Here is a 20534-nt window from a genome sequence, read left to right on the forward strand (position 1 = left end):
TAAATCAGCATAATATGCACTATTGGGCAACGGAATATCCATGATGGCTGTGACAAGTGGAACATCAGCGACCTTGGCAGGTTAATGTATGGTGCAGCATTATGGGAGCAAGGATAATTGGACCCCATTTTATCGATGGCAGTCTAAATGGTGCAATTTATGCTGATTTCCTACATAATGTTCTACCGATGTTACTTCAAGATGTTTCACTGCATGACAGAATGGCGATGTATTTCCAACATGCTGGATGTCTGGAACATAGCTCATGTTTGGTTGAAGCAGTGTTGAATAGCATATTTCATGACAGGTGGATTGATCGACAAAGCACCATACCATGGCCCGCGTGTTCATTGGATCTGACGTCCCCAGGTTTCTTTTTGTGGGGAAAGTTGAAGGATACTTGCTATTGTGCTCCACCAACAATGCCTGACAACATGCATCAGCGCATTGTCAATGCATGTGTGACCATTACGGAAGGCGAACTACTGACTGTTGAGAGGAATGTCGTTACATGTATCGCCAAATGCATTGAGGTTGACGGACATCATTTTGAGCATTTATTGCATTAATTTTCTATTTAATCATGCTGTAAAGGCATGCATTCTCAGAAATGATAAGTTCATAAAGGTACATGTATATATATAGTGCATATAAAGGTACATGTATATATTGGAACAACTGAAATAAAATGTTCAAATGTACCTACGTTCTGTATTTTAATTTAAAAAATCTATCTGTTACCAAACTGTTCATCTAAAATTGTGAGCCATATGTCTGTGACTATTACAGTGCCATCTATCACAAAGTGAAAAAAGTGGTCCAACTAAAACATTCATATTTCTTTACATACTACATGAATACGTAATAAAAAATGTGGATTCCTATTTTTTAAAAAAAACACAGTTGATATCCATTTGACCTATGGCAGCACTGTCTAGCGGGCCAACTATATCACCATCTGGTTTCCTCCTTCAAGCTAGACAAGTTTTGTTCTTTGCAGTTTTTTCATTTGACGCTTATTTTGTGAGATATTTGGCCTGGTCCTGATCAATGGACCACCCTGTATATCCAGTTTTAATGAAACAAAGAACATTTCTTCCCCAACAATGGTTGAATCATTAATTGCTAAAATTCAACGTAAACACCACCATTATCTCCCAGTTTCCATGAATGGATTTGGATGTTTGTAACAGACTTCTGCAGATAATCCAATGGTATGTTTCCAAGAACCTGATGAAGTTGCTGATTATGTCATTGTAATTGTCCCATGTGGATACAATACTGTGAACATAATTTTCAAGCATATCAATGTACCATTCTGCATTCATTGTAACTTAGTTGTGATATGGGTACATAGTTTTAGCGAGTGACATGCTGCACCACAGTGTGACCTTTGGAGGATGCTAACTTTGTTCAGCAACCACCCTCAGATCCTCTGTTGCCCAATAATAACAACTGTGATTGTTAACAAACACCAACATGGAACACAGCTTCATTTGGCCACAGAATGTTAGTAAAATATCAGACCCAGTGCTCATACCAAGCAAGCTTCATCTCCCCACATTCCAACTGATGATCACAGGCTTCTGGTGATAACTGCTGTCAATAAAGTGGTTTTCACTGATGAGATTTCAACTGTTTCTTCAGAATAGTTTGAATTGTGTGTCGGGTTAAACCACATTCATGAAATGCTTGTCTTTGTAGTGTCTGGGAACTTCAACTGAATGTTTCCTGAACCACTTGCACATTTTCCTCCTTCCATGATGTTGATGGTAGACTGTTTATCCTAACATCTGATACAGAACCTGTGTCAATCAGCTTCAAGTAATCTTTGTGATTACCTTGGCACAAGATCTTTTCATGCTTCACCACCATCTCTGTACTTGTTCCACAGATTGTCATACTTCATACCGGGATGCCAACTGAGCCTGCTCATGCACGGTTAGATGTTGTGCGATGGTCCACTACTGATATTTGCAATGGCATAAATGAGATATAATGTAATAAATTCTACCATCATAAGAAACAAAATATTTTTGTGTCACGAAAATTAATTTTTGTTGTTGTTGTTGTTGTTGTCATTGACATCATCATTGTTGTTGTCATTGACATCATCTTCAATCCAGAGACTGGTTTGATGCAGCTCTCAATACTACTCTATCCTGTGAAAGCCTCTTCATCTCCAAATAACTACTCCAACCTACATCCTCCTGAATCTGCTTAGTGTCTCCCTCTATGATTTTTATCCTCCACACTGCCTTCCAATACTAAACTGGTGACTCCTTGATGCAACAGAACATGTCCTACCAACTGATCCCTTCTTCTAGTCAAGTTGTGCCACAAATTCCTCTTTCCCCAATTCTATTCAGTGCCTCCTCATTAGTTACGAGATCTACCCATCTAATCTTCAGCATTCTTCTCTAGTACTAAATTTAAAAAGTGTCTAGTCTCTTCTTGTCTAAACTACTTATCGCCCCTGTTTCAGTTCCATACATGGTTACATTCCATACAAATACTTTCAGAAAAGACTTCCTGACACTTAAATCTATACTCAATGTTAACAAATTTCTTTTCTTCAGAAATGCTTTCATTGCCTTTGCCGTCTGCCAGTCTGCATCTTATATCCTCTCTACTTTGACCATCATGAGCTATTTTGCTGCCCAAATAGCAAAACTCATTTACTACTTTAAGTGTCTCATTTCCTAATCTAATTTAATTTGACTACACTCCACTATCCTAGTCTTGCTTTTGTTGATGTTCATCTTGTATCCTCCTTTCAAGACACTGTTCATTCCATTCAACTGCCCCTCCAGGTCCTTTGCTGACAGCTGCTTAGATGTTAATTCCTACTCCAAATTTTTCTTTTGTTTCCTGTACTCCTTGCTCAATATACAGATTGAATAACATCAGGGATAGGCTACAACCCTGTCTCATTCCCTTCCTAACCACTGCTTCCCTTTCATGCCCCTCGACTCTTATAACTGCCATCTGGTTTCGATACAAATTATAAATAACCTTTCGTTCCCTGTATTTGACCCCTGCCACCATCAGAATTTGAAAGAGATTATTCCAGTCAACATTGTCAAAAGCTTTCTCTAATTCTACAAATACTAGAAACATTGATCTATCTTCTATGATAAGTCTTAGGGTCAGTATTGCCTCAAGTATTCCAATAGTTCTACGGAATCCAAACTGATCTTCCCCAAGGTTGGCTTCTACCAGTTTTTCCATTGGTTTGTAAAGAATTCGTGGTAGTATTTTGCAGATGTGACTTATTAAACTGATAGTTCGGTAATTTTCACACCTGTCAACACCTGCTTTCTTTGGGATTGGAATTATTATATTCTTCTTGAAGTCTCAGGTTATTTCACATGTCTCATACATCTTGCTCACCAGATGCTAGAGTTTTGTCAGGGCTGGCACTCCTAAGGCTATCAACAGTTCTAATGGAATGTTGTCTACTCCCAGGGCCCTGTTTCAACTCATGTCTTTCAGTGCTCTGTCAATTTCATCACACAGTTTCATATCTCCCATTTCATCTTCATCTACATCCTCTTCCATTTGTATAGCATTGCCCTCCACTACATCACTCTTGCGTAGACCCTCTATATACTCCTTCCACCTTCCTGCTTTCCCTTCTTTGCTTAGAACTGGGTTTCCATCTGAGCTCTTGATATTCATATAAGTGGTTCTCTTTTCTCCAAAGGTCTAATTTTCCTGTAGGCAGCATCTGTCTTACCCCTACTGATATATGCCTCCACATCCTTACATTTGTCCTCTAGCCATCCCTGCTTAGCCATTTTGCACTTCCTGTTGGTCTCATTTTTGAGACATTTGTATTCCTTTGTGCCTGCTTTATTCACTGCAGTTTTGTATTTTCCCCTTTTGTCAATTAAATTCAATATCTCTACTGTTACCCAATGATTTCTCCTAGCCCTCCTCTTTTTACCTACTTGATCCTCTGCTGCCTTCTCTATTTCATCTCTCGAAGCTACCCATCCTTCTTCTACTGTATTTATTTCCCCTGATCTTGTCAATCATTCACTAATGCTCTCTCTGAAACTCTCTACAGCCTCTGACATCTCTTTAAATTCCCAGCTTTTTGCTAATCTACAGCTCATAACCAATAGATTGTGGTCAGAGCCTGCATCTGCCCCTGGAAATGTCTTACAATTTAAAACCTGATTCCAAGATCTCTGTCTTACCTTTACATAATCTATCTGAAACCTTCCAGTGTCTCCAGTCCTCTTCCGCATACACATATATGATTCTTAAACCAAGTGTTGGCTATGACTAAGTTACGCTCTGCGCAAAATTCTACCAAGCAGTTTCCTCTTTCATTCCTTACCCCCATTCCATATTCACCTACTACTTTTCCTTCTCTTCCTTTTCATATCGAATTCCATTCCCCATGACTATTAAATTTTTGTCTCCCCTCACTATCTGAGTGATATCTTTTATCTCATCATACACTTCTTCAATTTCTTCATCATCTGTTGAGCTAGTTGGCATGTAAACTTGTACTACAGTGGTAGGTGTGGGCTTCATGTCTCTCTTGACTACAATAATGCATTCACTATGCTGTTCCTAGTAGCTTACCCATACTCCTATATTTTTACTCATAATTAAACCTACTCCTGCATTGCTCTTATTTGATTTTGTATTTATAACCCTGTATTCACCTGAACAGAAGTCTTGTTCCTCCTGCCACCAAACTTCACTAATTCCCACTGTATCTAACATAAACCTACCCATTTCCCTTTTTAAATTTTCTGATCTGGCTGTCCAATTAAGGGATCTGATATTCCATGCTCTGATCTGTAGAACACCAGTTTTCTTTCTCCTGATAATGACGTCCGCCTGAGTAGTCCCTACACAGAGATCCAAATGGGGGACTATTTTACCTCCAGAATATTTTACCCAAGAGGATGCCATCATCATTTAACCATACAGTAAAGCTGAATGCCCTGGGGAAAAATTACAGCTGTAGTTTCCCCTTGCTTTCAGCCATTCACAGTACCAGTGCAGCAATGCTAATGTTACAAGTCCAGACCAGTCAATCATCCAGACTGTTGCCCCTGCAACTACTGAAAAGGATGCTGCCCCTCTTCAGGAACCACATGTTTGTCTAGCCTCTCAACAGATACCCCTTCATTGTGGTTGCACCTGTGGTACAGCTATCTGTAACACTGAGGCACACAAGCCTTCTCACCAATGGCAAGGTCCATGGTTCATGGGGGGGATTAATTAATTATTTAAAATTTTATAAAAAATTTTCAACGGAGCATTAATTCTCACCCATGCTGTATAACAAGTCACTAGTGGACTGCAGGCAGATATCTCATCATACACTTCTTCAATTTCTTCATCATCTGTTGAGCTAGTTGGCATGTAAACTTGTACTACAGTGGTAGGTGTGGGCTTCATGTCTCTCTTGACTACAATAATGCATTCACTATGCTGTTCCTAGTAGCTTACCCATATGCTTCACAGGACTGATAGCTGTTGAGCTGTTGAGAATGGAGCTTCAGTCAGTACCCAGATATTTAAAAAGAAAATAATATCTCATTAATCGCTCTTTCTGCAATATATCAAAATACTCGAACTCGGTAATGTAAATTCTGCATAATTCTGATTGTATGTTTCAAGAGGTGCAATCTGGCACCAACAATTTTAGAAATTAGATACAGCTGGAAAGCTGTGAAATCATTTGGTGACACCTTCTTGCATTAGTTTTGGCCCATCATCTTATTTCAGTCATTATTATACTGTAGCATCACACCTCGTTATGGGAACGAGAGAACAGGAGAACAGGAGAACTGCAATGCATTAAAGTTAGAAACATAGTAAGCTACTACACTTGCCATTGTTTTACATGATATCTTTGGGCATCTCAGGTGAAGAAAACAAATAAAAATTAAAATGACACACACACACACACACACACACACACACACACACACACACACACACACATTTCATATTTGAAAATGAGTTACAAGAAAAAATCAAGTTTTGCTACCACAAGCATCAAGTAGGATGGCATTTATTAAAAGTGGCTACTATACTATACAAGAAATTTTCATATGCTTCACAGGACTGATAGCTGTTGAGCTGTTGAGAATGGAGCTCCAGTCAGTACCCTACGAGATTTGTTGAGTATGTATCATGCAGTAGTGTTACTATCCTGGATTCAGCCTCATGTTTGTGACTATTTACTCCAGATAGTATCAGGAGTACGTCATCATGGTCGGGTAGTAATGGCTTAATGCTATTCCAGGAAGTTCCATGTTTACATGTATATGAAATGACATTATCTAGGCAGGTATTTTGTCTGGTAGGTTTATCATTAAGGCATTAAAAGTCCTGTGACCTTAGAGTATCTATAAAGAGTCCAGTCTTAAGAATTTCTCACCAGTAAATCTAAATTCATATCACAATGATTACCAGTTTAATCTCTGGAAAAGGTGATGTCTGTGGCACACAGCCCATGACTCGGATATAACCTTACTATAGGTAGAGTACCACGAACTCATCACCCTGGCCACCTTTTACCCCTGGAATTGATCACTACACTCATTTTACAGTGGGCTAAGTGGACGAGGGACTGCCCTGGAATCAAGAAAAATGCCCACTCCTATCCAGGATTGAATCTAGGGTCTCCAGTGCAAGAGTCTAGTGCTCTACCCATTAAACAGCCAAAACCGCTCTAACATTTCTATCATAACAAAGATGTGGAGAATACTCCACACCTAAATATACTGTGACAACTGTGTTTGAAAGTAGTGACTCTTGTATTTAGGAAGTGTCCCAATAAACTCTTTCTGTCACTGATGGCTTCTGTTGAATGTTTGCCATAATGATGGATGTGTTTGTCTATGTTATCAGGAGCAGGTGAAGCTGCAACATTTTTCAATCATTTTGCTATATTTTTTACACATTCCCTATTTTTCCATAGTCGATGAAAACTGAGAAATACTTTTTTGTAAAAAGTTATATTTGTAGTGCTGACTTCACTGTGTAAAGAAGAGTTTGAGTTCTTCTAGATGTCTCCTGTTATGTCTTTTTATGGATAATACTTTTGGATCATAAGCAACCTTTGTGTGCCATAGCAATTCAGCTGCCAGATATTCTTGACTAATCATTGCTTGCCTTCTTCACCTGTAAGTTGTAAACATTTTTTACACCATTAACATTTAGTGTCTGTATGTTTTCCTACATCGTGCCCTTTGTCTCTGCACACTTGTATGTTTTAATCTTGTTTGTGTTTTCTACATACTCTGCTGATAATTTCCATATCTGTTACCTGCTGGAGAATGTCAACGCCTGATGTATCTTCAGAATGATGCTTTTCTGTGATGTGCTTATGAAGCTATAAAAAATCAGAGCTACAAGTTTCACATCCTTCACAAATCTTAGAATAATATCATACACAAAAATTAAATACTTCCATCAATAATTTGCACTGTTAGTCATACATACACCCAATATAAACATGAACTCAGTACAGTCCAGACAGGATATAAACATGCAGTAAAAATGTGTATAAGCTGGTAAACACATAATGGAATTTTTGTTTATATGGTTTTCAGTTTATTGATATAGCTATAGATAATTCTTTATGAGAAACCAATGCAAGCACCTTGCTACACTATGTAAATGATGTTAAGGATGGCTCGTAACATTTGTACCGTCACACTGACATGTAAATTCACAAAAACTATGGCAAGGAACACAACATGACATTGTGTTCTTGCATAAATAAATATTCACATTTAGCAGAATAGCAACAACTTTTGAAGTACATTCATGGTCAGGAACATATTCAGTATCTTTATCTAAGTCATAGTATCCTCATCATTCTCAGATTCATAAAAAATCAGCCATGAAAAGCATTTTCTTATCATTACTACCACTGGCAGCCATGTTTTTGGCACTTACCATGGTTTACATGGACACATACTGACAAAACTGCTATTAGCAAGAGTCTGAAATTAGAGATAGAGTTGCCATTTCTCAGTTTCTCATGGAAGTGTCAACTAATATGAATAAAACACATCACTTATCATGTTGTATGTGCAATAAGTCTGTTTCTCATTGACTGTGTGTTTCTGTTGTTTACAGTTGAGGTCTTCATGCAACACATAATACGACACACTACACACATTATACAGACTATACACACTAAAAAGAAATTATTTCATGATGTAACACTACTCAAACTACAGGGTGTTTCAAAAATGACCGGTATATTTGAAATGGCAATACAAACTAAACGAGCAGCGATAGAAATACACCGTTTCTTGCAATATGCTTGGGACAACAGTACATTTTCAGGCAGACAAACTTTCGAAATTACAGTAGTTACAATTGTCAACAACAGATGGCGCTGCGGTATGGGAAACTCTATAGTACGATATTTTCCACATATCCACCATGCGTAGCAATAATATGGCGTAGTCTCTGAATGAAATTACCCGAAACCTTTGACAACGTGTCTGGCGGAATGGCTTCACATGCAGATGAGATGTACTGCTTCAGCTGTTCAATTGTTTCTGGATTCTGATGGTACACCTGGTCTTCCAAGTGTCCCCACAGAAAGAAGTAACAGGGGTTCATGCCTGGCGAATAGGGAGGCCAATCCACGCCGCCTCTTGTACGTTCCGGATAGCCCAAAGCAATCACACGATCATTGAAATATTCATTCAGGAAATTAAAAACATCGGCCGTGCGATGTGGCCGGGCACCATCTTGCATAAACCACGAGGTGTTCGCAGTGTCATCTAAGGCAGTTTGTACTGCCACAAATTCATGAAGAATGTCCAGATAGCGTGATGCTGTAATCGTTTCGGATCTGAAAAATGGGCCAATGATTCCTTTGGAAGAAATGGCGGCCCAGACCAGTACTTTTTGAGGATGCAGGGACGATGGGACTGCAACATGGGGCTTTTTGGTTCCCCATATGCGCCAGTTCTGTTTATTGACGAAGCCGTCCAGGTAAAAATAAGCTTCGTCAGTAAACCAAATGCTGCCCACATGTATATCACCGTCATCAATCCTGTGCACTATATCGTTAGCGAATGTCTCTCGTGCAGCAATGGTAGCAGTGCTGAGAGTTTGCCGCGTTTGAATTTTGTATGGATAGAGGTGTAAACTCTGGCGCATGAGACGATACGTGGACGTTGGCGTCATTTGGACCGCAGCTGCAACACGGCGAACGGAAACCCGAGGCCGCTGTTGGATCACCTGCTGCACTAGCTGCGCGTTGCCCTCTGTGGTTCCCAGTCCGTTGAAATTTTATCAAACAGATCCTTTATTGTATCGCTTTTCGGTCCTTTGGTTACATTAAACCTCCGTTGAAAACTTCGTCTTGTTGCAACAACACTGTGTTCTAGGTGGTGGAATTCCAACACCAGAAAAATCCTCTGTTTTAAGGAATAAACCATGTTGTCCACAGCACACTTGCACGTTGTGAACAGCACACGCTTACAGCAGAAAGACAACGTACAGAATGGCGGACCCACAGACTGCGTTGTCTTCTATATCTTTCACATCACTTGCAGCGCCACCTGTTGTTGAAAATTGTAACTACTGTAATTTCGAAAGTTTGTCCGCCTGAAAATGTACTGTTGTCCCAAGCATATTGCAACAAACAGTGTATTTTTATCGCTGCTCCTTTAGTTTTTATTGCTATTTCAAATATACCGGTCATTTTTGAAACACCCTGTATGAGCACACATCAGGACCATGGTGACAGTGTAGGTTACCATATTAAGTACCACAAATTCCCATTTCTACAATGAAATTTTCACTGCAAATCAGAGAAACTTCCTGGCAGATCAAAACTAAATGCCAGACCAAGACTTGAACTTGGGATCTTTGCCTTTCACAGACAAGTGCCGTATGACTGAGCTCCCCAAGCATGACTCACAACCCAGCCTCCTAGTTGTCTTCCTCCATTGTTTCGTCTAGTACATTGCAAACTTGACAGGAGTTGTCCCATTAAGTTTGTGGGACAAGCAGACCTGAAAGAAAGGATGTTGAAGAGACATGGCATAGCCACATCCTGGGGGTGTTTCCAGAATGAAATTTTCAGTCCACAGCAGTGTGTGCACAAATATCAGCATACACTCTGCTGAAGAATGAAAATTTCAGTCTGGAAACATCCCCCAGGCTGTGGCTAAGCCATGTGTCCACAACATCCTTTCTTCCAGGAGTGCAAGTTCCACAAGTTTTGCGAGAGAACTTCTGTAAAGTTTGAAAAGTAAGAGATATGGTACTGGTGGAAGTAAAGTTGTAAGGGCAGTTGTGAGCCATGCTTGGATAGCTCAGTTAGTAGAGCACTTTTCAGTGAAAGGCAAAGGCCCCAATTTGAGTCTTGGTCTGGCACACAGTTTTAATCTGCCAGGAAATTTCATTTCAGCTTCCCATTTACTTGCCTGAAAACCTAAGCCAGCAACCTACCAAAATGAGTGACATTTTGAGCTGAGAAACTGGATAAGATGTTAATATTATCCATTGCAGAGATTTTGAGTGAGATTTTCCAGTCAAAAACTTCTTGTGAAGAGGTGTAGTGTGAAATGACAGATATTTTACTGTTATTAGTATTATTATTACTATTACTTTTTACTTTTCATATATTTTTTTACCATACTGTTTCTTTGTGTTATGTAAGTAATCCTTCATTGTAAAGAATGTATCACTTAACAGGTAGTTTTTAATTGCCTTTATAAATAATTTTATTTTAGTAATATTCTGGAACAGTTTATTCTACAATTTTATTCCTTGTAGAAAATGATGTATTGAGTTTCATGTTTATTATTTCTTGGCAAATGTAAGTTCAATCTAGACATTGCTCCATAGTCATGGACGAAGCAGTTTGTACAGCAGTTATCAGTGGTATTTTTTATGTACTTTAGTGACTGGTAGAGTTGCAAAACTAATGTAGGCTACCATTGACTACCACACATAAGCACAGACTATGGTAGTTTTCATAGTAACTTTTCTCAGTTAAGGTCGTGCTCATGCTACCTGTACATTACATGTGATGCATACCTATTGTGTGTTACCTCATAATGATTGATTTCTGTACATATGCGATCAGCGTGTTATTAAAATCCCTCCTAAAGACTGGAAGTGTTGAACTGTCTACAGAGTGAGTGAGGATATATGAAGGTCTGAGTAACATACAGAGGAATTTTATTTTATTTTATTTTGCACAGTTATCCTCCTGTCTGTTACTTAGGAATAAACTGAAATTGTCAATATTACCATATCCTTTTGGAGCCAGCCATACAACAGGCTTTTCTATAAAGGCAACACCATGTAGGAGTGCCTGATAATTTTTAGAAAGTCTGCAATACACACATGGAGGCATATTATTGTCAGACAGCTCCATTAATCAGGCTTCCAGAAAAAACTACCTGTCTTCTGTGTTGTGGTACTGTACCAAGTTGGAGAAGTGATCTGAGCAGAAGAATGGTGTCCCACAAGGATGCTTATTCCAAGGTATCCTGTTTGCCAATGAAATTATCAGCATATTGTCTACAATAACCTAGACCAATGATTGTCAATCTCTCTTTGCTTAAGAGCCAATATTGACACTGTAGGGCGACACCTCAGGTCACATAGAAAGAGGGGGAGGGTGGGGGAGAAGAGGGGAACTGTCTATTCAGAGAAAAATTCCATTTTCACCAAACTATGTGAAAAGGGAAGTAATATATTGGAACTACGTGCATTTTTCTGAAGTCATACGTAGTGAGCAATTTTCCGTACCTAAACAGGTAGGCCTACTGTGAACAGTACCAATGCAACATGATCCCATGTTTATTTTTCTGATGTCCAGGCACATTTTGTATGCCTCTTCACACCAATATCTAAAACAGTTCAAAGTGCCTGCAACAAACCATTTTCAATTACATTGTGGAATAGGCCACATATAACAGAAAAGAGGCCATTTTAAGTAATATAACTTAATAAATTCAAAATTGTCACAATGATATAGAATGGAGGATGATAGCTTTGTATATAAAAGGGTTTGGAAGTCAGTTTCATCTATTATATTTTGTGTGTTCTTTTGTAGTAACTAACTATTATTGGCTGAATACCTTGGTCACTTTTCCTGACTGGACACTATGTCAGCATTAGTTATCCACAGAAGAAACTATCAAACTGAAATAAATAACAAGGAACTACATTTGTAGCTAAAGGACTTTGGTTAAACATTGATATTGCAAAAAATTATTACTCTCCATAGAAGTGAGGTAATAAGAATAAAATAATGGAATGATATTCCTCTGTCAATCTCACTAACAATGGCTGTGTATATTGGAACTAGTCTGATCATTTCTCAGTGGGCAGTAGGGCTGTTCAGGGCAAAAAATATGCAATGGCCACTTTTCCCATCCCGGCCACTTTGCCACACTCCCCCCCGCCCCAATCTTACTATTAATTGGTAACCCACATAAATTAGTTTTTTATATTAATTAATAACAATAATTATAATATGAGATATGATCATAAATGTTTTGAATGTCATTTGCCTTTATTATATTTTATTACAACAGCCTTAATTTGATTTCGTATTACTTGCTACAATTTCCTCTCATCTCGTCTTTGCAGACCTTGTGCAAGATAAGAGTTGGTAGCAGCAGAATTGTTCTGCAATCTGTCACAAAAGTTGGTTCTCTAATCTTTCTCAATAGAGTTTTGTGAAAAGAACACCATGTTGCCATTGAGCTCACAGAGTATTTCTGTAATACTTGCAAGTTGACCGAATCCACTGGTAACAAGCCTAACAGCATGTCTCTGAATTGCTTCATTGTCTTTCTTTACAGAATTTGCCTGTGTATTAGACACACCAGTGTAAAAGTTGCACCCCACTTTTTAAGCCTTTTTTGGGAAAAAATTTCTCACTTAATACATCTGCAAGAAAACAATTGTAACACATATGTGCATGTACATCAAATATCTAGATGTTATAAGTAGGAAAAAGTTCTGACCTTGTAATTTTCATCTTCAAATCCACAAAATTCATTCCCAGAACTGAACGAAGAAATACTTGAAGCAGGCACGTCATAATCTGAAACCTCATACAGTAAATTATCCTCTGCACCATCCACTGCACTACTGATTCCACATTTCTTAAATGATTTAATCACTGTCTCAGTTTTTATAGAGTCCCATGAAGCTTTGGCCCAATCACAAACTTGAGAAATGTTAGGTCTCTCCTCCTTCTTGATGGTGTAATTTCAAAATCTGTACACTGTATCCATTTGTTACGCTCCTCCTTCCTATGTCCCTTAGATGGTTGAAGTTAACTACTTAGTCCTTCTGGGATTACAGCTGAGTGTTCAATTCATTCAGTCTATATTTAAGGTCTTTTGGTCTGTGAGAATGAATCTGATCGGACACTAAAAGGGCAGGCCTATTCAGTAGACCTCCAGGTCACCTAGACCAAATTTTATCTATCCACAGCCTCATTTCTCCTCCATCCATCCACCCTTTATTATGTGCATGGGCAAATACTCCTTTTGACAATTGTTCCTTAGGAAGCATCTTTTTTTTAAAATCAAAGGTGGTGGCAATTTTGTCCCATCAGCACAGCAGGATAAAACGACTGTGTAATGGGTTTTTTCATGCCCCGAAATTTTAACAATAACATTTTTTGTGCCCTTGGAATCCACATTTCTGTTAGAAGGCACATCAAAGATTAGCCGAGTTTCATCCATGTTTCCAGTTTGTAAGAGTTCAAACTTTTTTCCTTGTATTAATGGCAAAGCAAGGAAATTCAATAATTTATTCTTTGTACACAACAATTTGTTCTTTGTACTCAAATGGCATCTTCTGTGATATTTGATATTTTTGTCTTTGTCTACATACAAATCTGATACCTCTTCATAAATCTAGAATGCCGTGATGTTGATCCAGCAATGTCACCAATCTCTTTGTTAGATGATATTGCTTTTGTTTGATGAATGATCATTTTCATAGAAACTGAAATTCCCACTTATATGTTCCCTAAAATCCAATTTTTGACCATTTAACAGGTCCACTTCTCAGGTTATGTTTCCTGCAAAGTACTTTCTTCCTGATTTCACCAATTTCTTTCTTCAGTTGGTGGTGGCCTGAGATGTCTTTCTGCAGCCCTGTTTCCATGCCCTCTGGCATATGCAATCAGTTGCAACTTAACTGCAGTATAGAAATACCATTTTCAACCATAGCTTTGCAAATAAAACCACAATATAGGTATGACACAAGTGAATCTCCACACTAAAAAACAACAATAACTGGAGCTTGAACAAACAATATAAAAACCGTTAACGATGGCACATGTGCATCCACTTAACTCTATACAACTGGAGTTCTCAAAATTAACAAGGAAACCCACAATGAATTGCTTCATGCTGAAGCATAGGAATTTTAAAGAAATGGAGCTTGTAGGTACCTATCTTAACTTACTACCACTGTATAAAAATGATACAATTTTTGGACCTATTTTCAAAGAAAAAATAATGCATCTTATACACCAGCAAATATGGTAATTCCACCTGGTGGGACCCCAAACACTATCAGTAGTCAAGAATTGGTCACACAAGTATTTTGTATGTTGTCGCCTCTACAGATGAGCTACACTTTCCTAGAAATCTCCTAGTAAACTCAAGTTCATCACCTGCCTTCTCTACGAGTAACATTATGTCTTTGTTCATTTTATATTGCTTTGTAACATTGTGATTAAATATTTAATTGACATGACTGTATTAAGCAGCACACCATTAATATTATGTTCAAACATTATTTAGCTTACAATTCTCAACAATTAGACCAGGCTGCCATTCATCACACCAAACAGAAATCACATCAAGTCATCCTCCTAGAGTTACATAACAATGACGCTTTCCAATGTACTTCAGTGTCATCAGCAAACATTCGCAGATTGCTGCTCAGCCTATCCATCAGATCGTTTATTTATAGAGAGAACAAGAGTGAAGAGTGATCCTATCACACTTCTGTGAGGCACTCCTGATGATGCCCTTGTCTCTGATGAACATTCGCTGTACATGACAACGTACAGTGTTCTATTACTTAAAAAGTATTTGAGCCACTTACACATCTAAGGACGTATTACACATGATCCAACCATCATTAACAATCTGCAGTGGAGCTCTGTGTCAAATGCTTTTGGAAATCTATGAATATGGAATCTAACCTGTTGCCCTTCGTCCATGGTTCATCAGATATTATGCAAGAAAAGGGCAAGCCAAGTATTTTGTGAGCATTGCTTTCCAAACCCATGCTGATTTGTGGACAGAAGCTATTCCATCTCAAGGACATTTAGTGCAATTGAATTTAGAATACTATCAATAATTCTGCAGCAAACTGACATTAACAATAATGACCTGTAATTTTGGGGGGGCCATTCTTGTACTGTTCTTACATACAAGAGTGATCTGCACTTTTTCCAGTCACTTGGATCTTTGCACTCTGCATGAGATTCAAGGTAAATACAAGCTAAGTAAGGGGCCAGTGATGAAGAGTGCTCTATGTAAAATCGAACTGGGTTTCCGTCTAGACTGGGCTGCTTACTTGTTTTCAACTCTGTCTATTGCTACTCATTGCTTGAGACGCCTATACCTATGTCCTCCGTACAGGAGTCTGTGCAACAGTCAAATGATTGTATGACTGTATGATCCTACTGCATGAATGATAATTTAAACATGGAATTTAAAGCTTTACCTTTCATTTTTAGTAGGACTCTTAGCAATTTTACATAGGTTCAGAATTTTCTCAGGTTCTCGGCAAGGTCTTTTACTAACATATGATGTCCGCAGCTTGTGGTCTAGTGGCAAGCATTGCTGCCTCTGGATCACAGGGTCCTGGGTTTGATTCCTGGCCGGGTTGGGCATTTTCTTTGCTCAGGGACTGGATGTTTGTGTTGTCCTCGTCATTTTGTGATCATCATTATCATTCATGACAGTGGCTAGAGTGGACTGAGTAAAAAAATTGGACTGTGTAAAAATTGGGACTTGGTATGAGTGCTGATGACCGTGCAGTTGAGCACCCCACAAACCAATCATCATCACTAACATTTGACAGTGGAATTGTATGCTTCATGCATTGACCTTTTTAAAGGCACGTGAATTTTTACTAACTTTTATCTATCAACATTTCTGCATTCTTTTCTTAACTGACAGTGCAACAATCTCTGTTTCTGTAGCATTTCCAGATTTTATTATTAAACCATGGTGTGTTCTTACCATCCTTAATCCCCTTACTTGTCAGATACTTCTTAGAGCATGATGTAAGATCAGGATGCTAATGACTGCTTATCTGCTTTTTCCAGCATATAAACTCTCCTTGCTTTATTGATGAGTTTATTAATTTTAGTAACCATTGTTACTATGATGACATCATGATCTCTAGTCTCTAAATTGACAATGTCAATATGGATAGGCTTGTTTACAGCTACAAAGTATAAAATATTCAATTGTGAGTGGGTTACCAAATTAGCTGCTGAAGACTGTTTTCGGGAAATGTGTTCAGAGCTACTTCATATGACTGTCTGTCCATATCACCTGCACTGGATCCACAGACATCTCAGTTCATACTTGGCAGGTTAAAGTCACCTCCAGTTCATTTTGCATTGTTGGGGCACTTACATGCTACTGAGCATAGACTTTCTTTGAAGGACTGTACAACTGTTACAGTGGAACTGAGCAGCTGGTAAAAACATACAATGGTTAACTTGAGTTCATTTAGATCAGCTACTCACAGTCAGACTCAGATTAGACCTTGGTAGACACAATATTTTTGTCGACTTTAATCGACACTTGCCTTCCATATATGATCTAAGTCTGCATTGCAGCTTAACAGAAATTGAAATTAAATTATGTATGATATATCTGTTTTCATGTAGTGAACCTGTTAAAAGATGCACATTGTTTCCTAGTACCAACAGTTATCTGGTGAAGTTTGGAAGAAAAACACTAAATCATAACATAAGCTATTTTTGTGCAACTTGAAACAGCCACTTCTAACATGACTGGGAAGTCATGGTTTGTATATTACTCAATGGATGGGTAACACTAGACTGGTAAAAATGGAAACAGTAACTGCTCCAGATTTTCAGTTTTCAAAATGAAATAGTACATGAGTGGCATGTTAAAATTTATGGCATACTCAAGGAATTTGAACAAACTGATTTTATTTAAAAGTATCTTTACAAATATCTAAATCTGTGGATGAAACACTTTAATACATGACATTAATGATTATTTACCATTGCAATGCAATATGAGGAACTTCATTTACACCTGCTTGCAGATTTATTAACTACAGCTGCATTGTTAAACTTAAAAGTTTATTATTTACTTATAATGATAAAAATGAATAGTAAAAGTAATTATGAACAAATGAATAGAATTCCAGAGTTAATACTAAATGGCAGTTACAAAAAGTTCTGCTGCACCCAAGTTTACCACTGTGTGTGTGGTATAACTACAGACAAGGTGTCATCTGACAGGTTTCACATAATATGTAAGTTATAAATTACAAAATGTCCCAAAGCAGTTTGTTTTACTGTTTGGTTAACAGGGCCCACTAATCCAAGGTCCACTGTTGCTATGTGCCTGAACCACGAATTCAGTCTTATTGGTGACGTAATGCATTATTTTGTGTTCTGTATTGTACAGCCTTGTCTGATATTGCAGACTAGTTCATCACATGAACATTTCTAATGTTTTCTATGCACACCCTTCATTCATTTAATCCTTTCATGGAATCTTTCACTAACAGATCTGCCCTTCCACTTCAGTCACACATGAAAACAATTCCCAACTATCACTCACATTTCAGAGAAAACTGTTACAGATATTCTGTACACTACTTCTCTTTCCTGATACATTTTTAAATTAATAAGAACTTCCAGGACACACCCAGATGGAGGTAATAAATGCACTTTTCTATGGAATGCCAACATCTCACACAGATTCACTTCTGTCAACTTAAATTGTCCACTAAATGCTTTTAAGCAGAATACTCCTATGCACTGCCTTACGACAGACAACTGCGATAGTACTCAGATCTTTCATTGATGACACCTTGATATTTATTCATCCTGTCTATAAGATGATCTATTTCTATATTCAGGTCCCTCAGAATTTTATCATGCCCATCATATTCCTTCTTCATATCTGAAACAAAAATGTCACAGTGATAAGTCAGCTAACAAATAACTTCATTTTAAATACACAAATTAATGTAAGTAAATAAGAGCTACACAGTCAAAGTAACAAAGGATTCTAGAATAATATGGTTCTGGTCTATTGTAATAAATTCATGAAAGAGACACAATTAGAGCATAATATTTTATCTGCTCTTGCAAGTTTCAACACCTTATGACGTTAAGCTTCAAAGCACTTCTTGCCAGCCATGACAGCTGTGCCATGGGTCCTGCATTGACTCGCTGCTTGTTGTGCCCTGCATGATGGACATTTACAACACATGCAATATTTATCAGACTCTTTCTCATTTCTAGGTTTACACCAGGTGTTGGGAGCATTCTGCATTTATTTATACTATTTACATACATATGTGATGTGTTTTAATGTATATATGCTGCCTGACAAAATAGTGAAGCACACAGAAGACATGGATGGATGTCAGTGTAACTAAGTACATGTACACACTTTTGGCGGGTAAGTAGATTTGAAACTATTTGACACGTAGAAGGGTCACCAGAATGCATTACTGTTGTTTGTGTTTAGTGTTGTTACCAGGCCCAGTAGGGTACACAAGGACCACAAACAGTACCAGATACTGCGTGAACACTGTGAAGGACACAAAGCTGCCATGTAATCATGCGAGACAGAGTTATCAGCACTTGACAGAGTTTGAAAAGGGCCTCATTGTGGGTATCTGTTTGGCCGGATGGTCAAACTGTACAATATCCCGATTTGTGGGGCTTTCAGGTGTGACAGTGAGCCCTTGTTGGATTGTGTGGGAACACAATGGCAGGCATACTCGTCGTCAAGATTCTGGTCGACCATGTCTAATCTCCACAAGTCAGTAACACCATAGTGTGCATCAAACACATTGGAACCCCTTCACATCTGCAACTACCATCTGAGAACAAATAATGTACTCCCTGCAGCATTCTGTGTCATTTCGTACTTCAGGTCAGAGATTAACAGCTGCTAGACTATGGAATTACTACCCCATCCATAGGTGGCCATTAACACCACAACACAAACAGCTGTATTTGGAGTGGTGCTGTGACCAAGGAGCATGGGTTGCTGATGATTGGTGTTACATTGTGTTTAGTGATGAATTGTTCTTCACTACCCTGGATGATGTGAGTATGGTGGTAACCTGAGAAGTGGTCCCATCCTTCCAATGTATTGGAGAGGCAAAGTAATGATACTCCTGGGAGCATGGTGTGTGGAACCATGAGGTATGACTTCGCATCACAGCTGGTAGTGATTCGGGGATCTCTAATGGCACAACAGTGTGTCGCAGACAGCCGGCATCCTCGTGGGTTACTTCTCATGTGATAATACATGGTGCCATTTTTCAACAGCAAAATGCTCAACTACACATGGTTTATGTCTTTATGAACTATCTGTGTCCTCTTGAGGTACTCTCATGGCCTATAATATCCCTAGATATGTCCCCTACTGGATATGTGTAGGACCAGTTCAGATGTCTACTTCATCTCAACTCAGTTTCTTGCATATCAAGGACCATTTACAACAAATGTGGCCTAGCTTGCAACAGGAGAGGATACAATGGCTCTAAGGTACCATTCCCAATCAAATTAGTGCATGCATTGAGGCCAGAGTCAGTGCAATGTCATACTGATCAGTCCTTCATAATGCTGAAATAACATCACATACCCTCTCAACCCACAAAATTTGATTTTACTTCCTCCACTCCTTCTGAGTGCTTTACAGTTTTTTTCTTTAGAAATAGGAAGTATTTGTACATTTTCATAACACAAGCCCTAAACTATTTATTTAAATAAGATTAACTGTTTGCACTAAAAGTCTGTGCATAAAAGGCACCTTATTCTTTACAACAAGATTTGTTTGGAACACTATCTGTTGACTTTGCAGTGAACGAAAAATTTCGATATGATATGCCAACAATGTTGCCATGAAACTAAAAGTGTTTTACTGTACGTTAAAACACCATATACTGGCTTTAAAGCTAATGATCAAGTTTTATGAGATTATGATATGAGTGCTGGCATTGAACTAAAACTGAAGTTAATGACATCTAAGAAATGAACAAACATGAATCCCTAATCTCTCAATGCAGGCAAGCACATTGTAGGCATGCTGGGTGTAAATCACTACAAAGATCAACAGTACCTCTGATAACACATGCTTGGATTCTTGTGGAATTCTTCTACAGTCAATAGGTTAAAAATACTGAAAGACCCTCACTGTCATTTTTGTGAGATATTTAGTTGCTGTAGAAGTTGACAAGGAAGTATTTTAGTGTCATCACTTTTTATAATTTAATTGTAATTTTGA

The 20534-nt window shown here is 38.2% G+C and overlaps 1 protein-coding gene across 2 annotated transcripts in view; it reads right to left on the reverse strand.

Moving 5' to 3' along the window:
- Positions 1-17186: 17186 nt before the first annotated feature.
- The window catches only part of LOC126297623 (laminin subunit beta-1), a 319924-nt gene continuing 316576 nt past the window's right edge, over positions 17187-20534 (reverse strand). For both annotated transcript variants that reach the window (XM_049988640.1, XM_049988639.1), the window contains one exon: positions 17187-18191. In XM_049988640.1, coding sequence (XP_049844597.1) covers positions 18052-18191 — 140 coding nt within the window. In that variant the 3' untranslated portion in view covers positions 17187-18051. The remainder of the gene's footprint in view (positions 18192-20534) is intronic.

Source organism: Schistocerca gregaria, chromosome X, assembly GCF_023897955.1.
Source record: "Schistocerca gregaria isolate iqSchGreg1 chromosome X, iqSchGreg1.2, whole genome shotgun sequence".
NCBI lineage: Eukaryota > Metazoa > Arthropoda > Insecta > Orthoptera > Acrididae > Schistocerca > Schistocerca gregaria.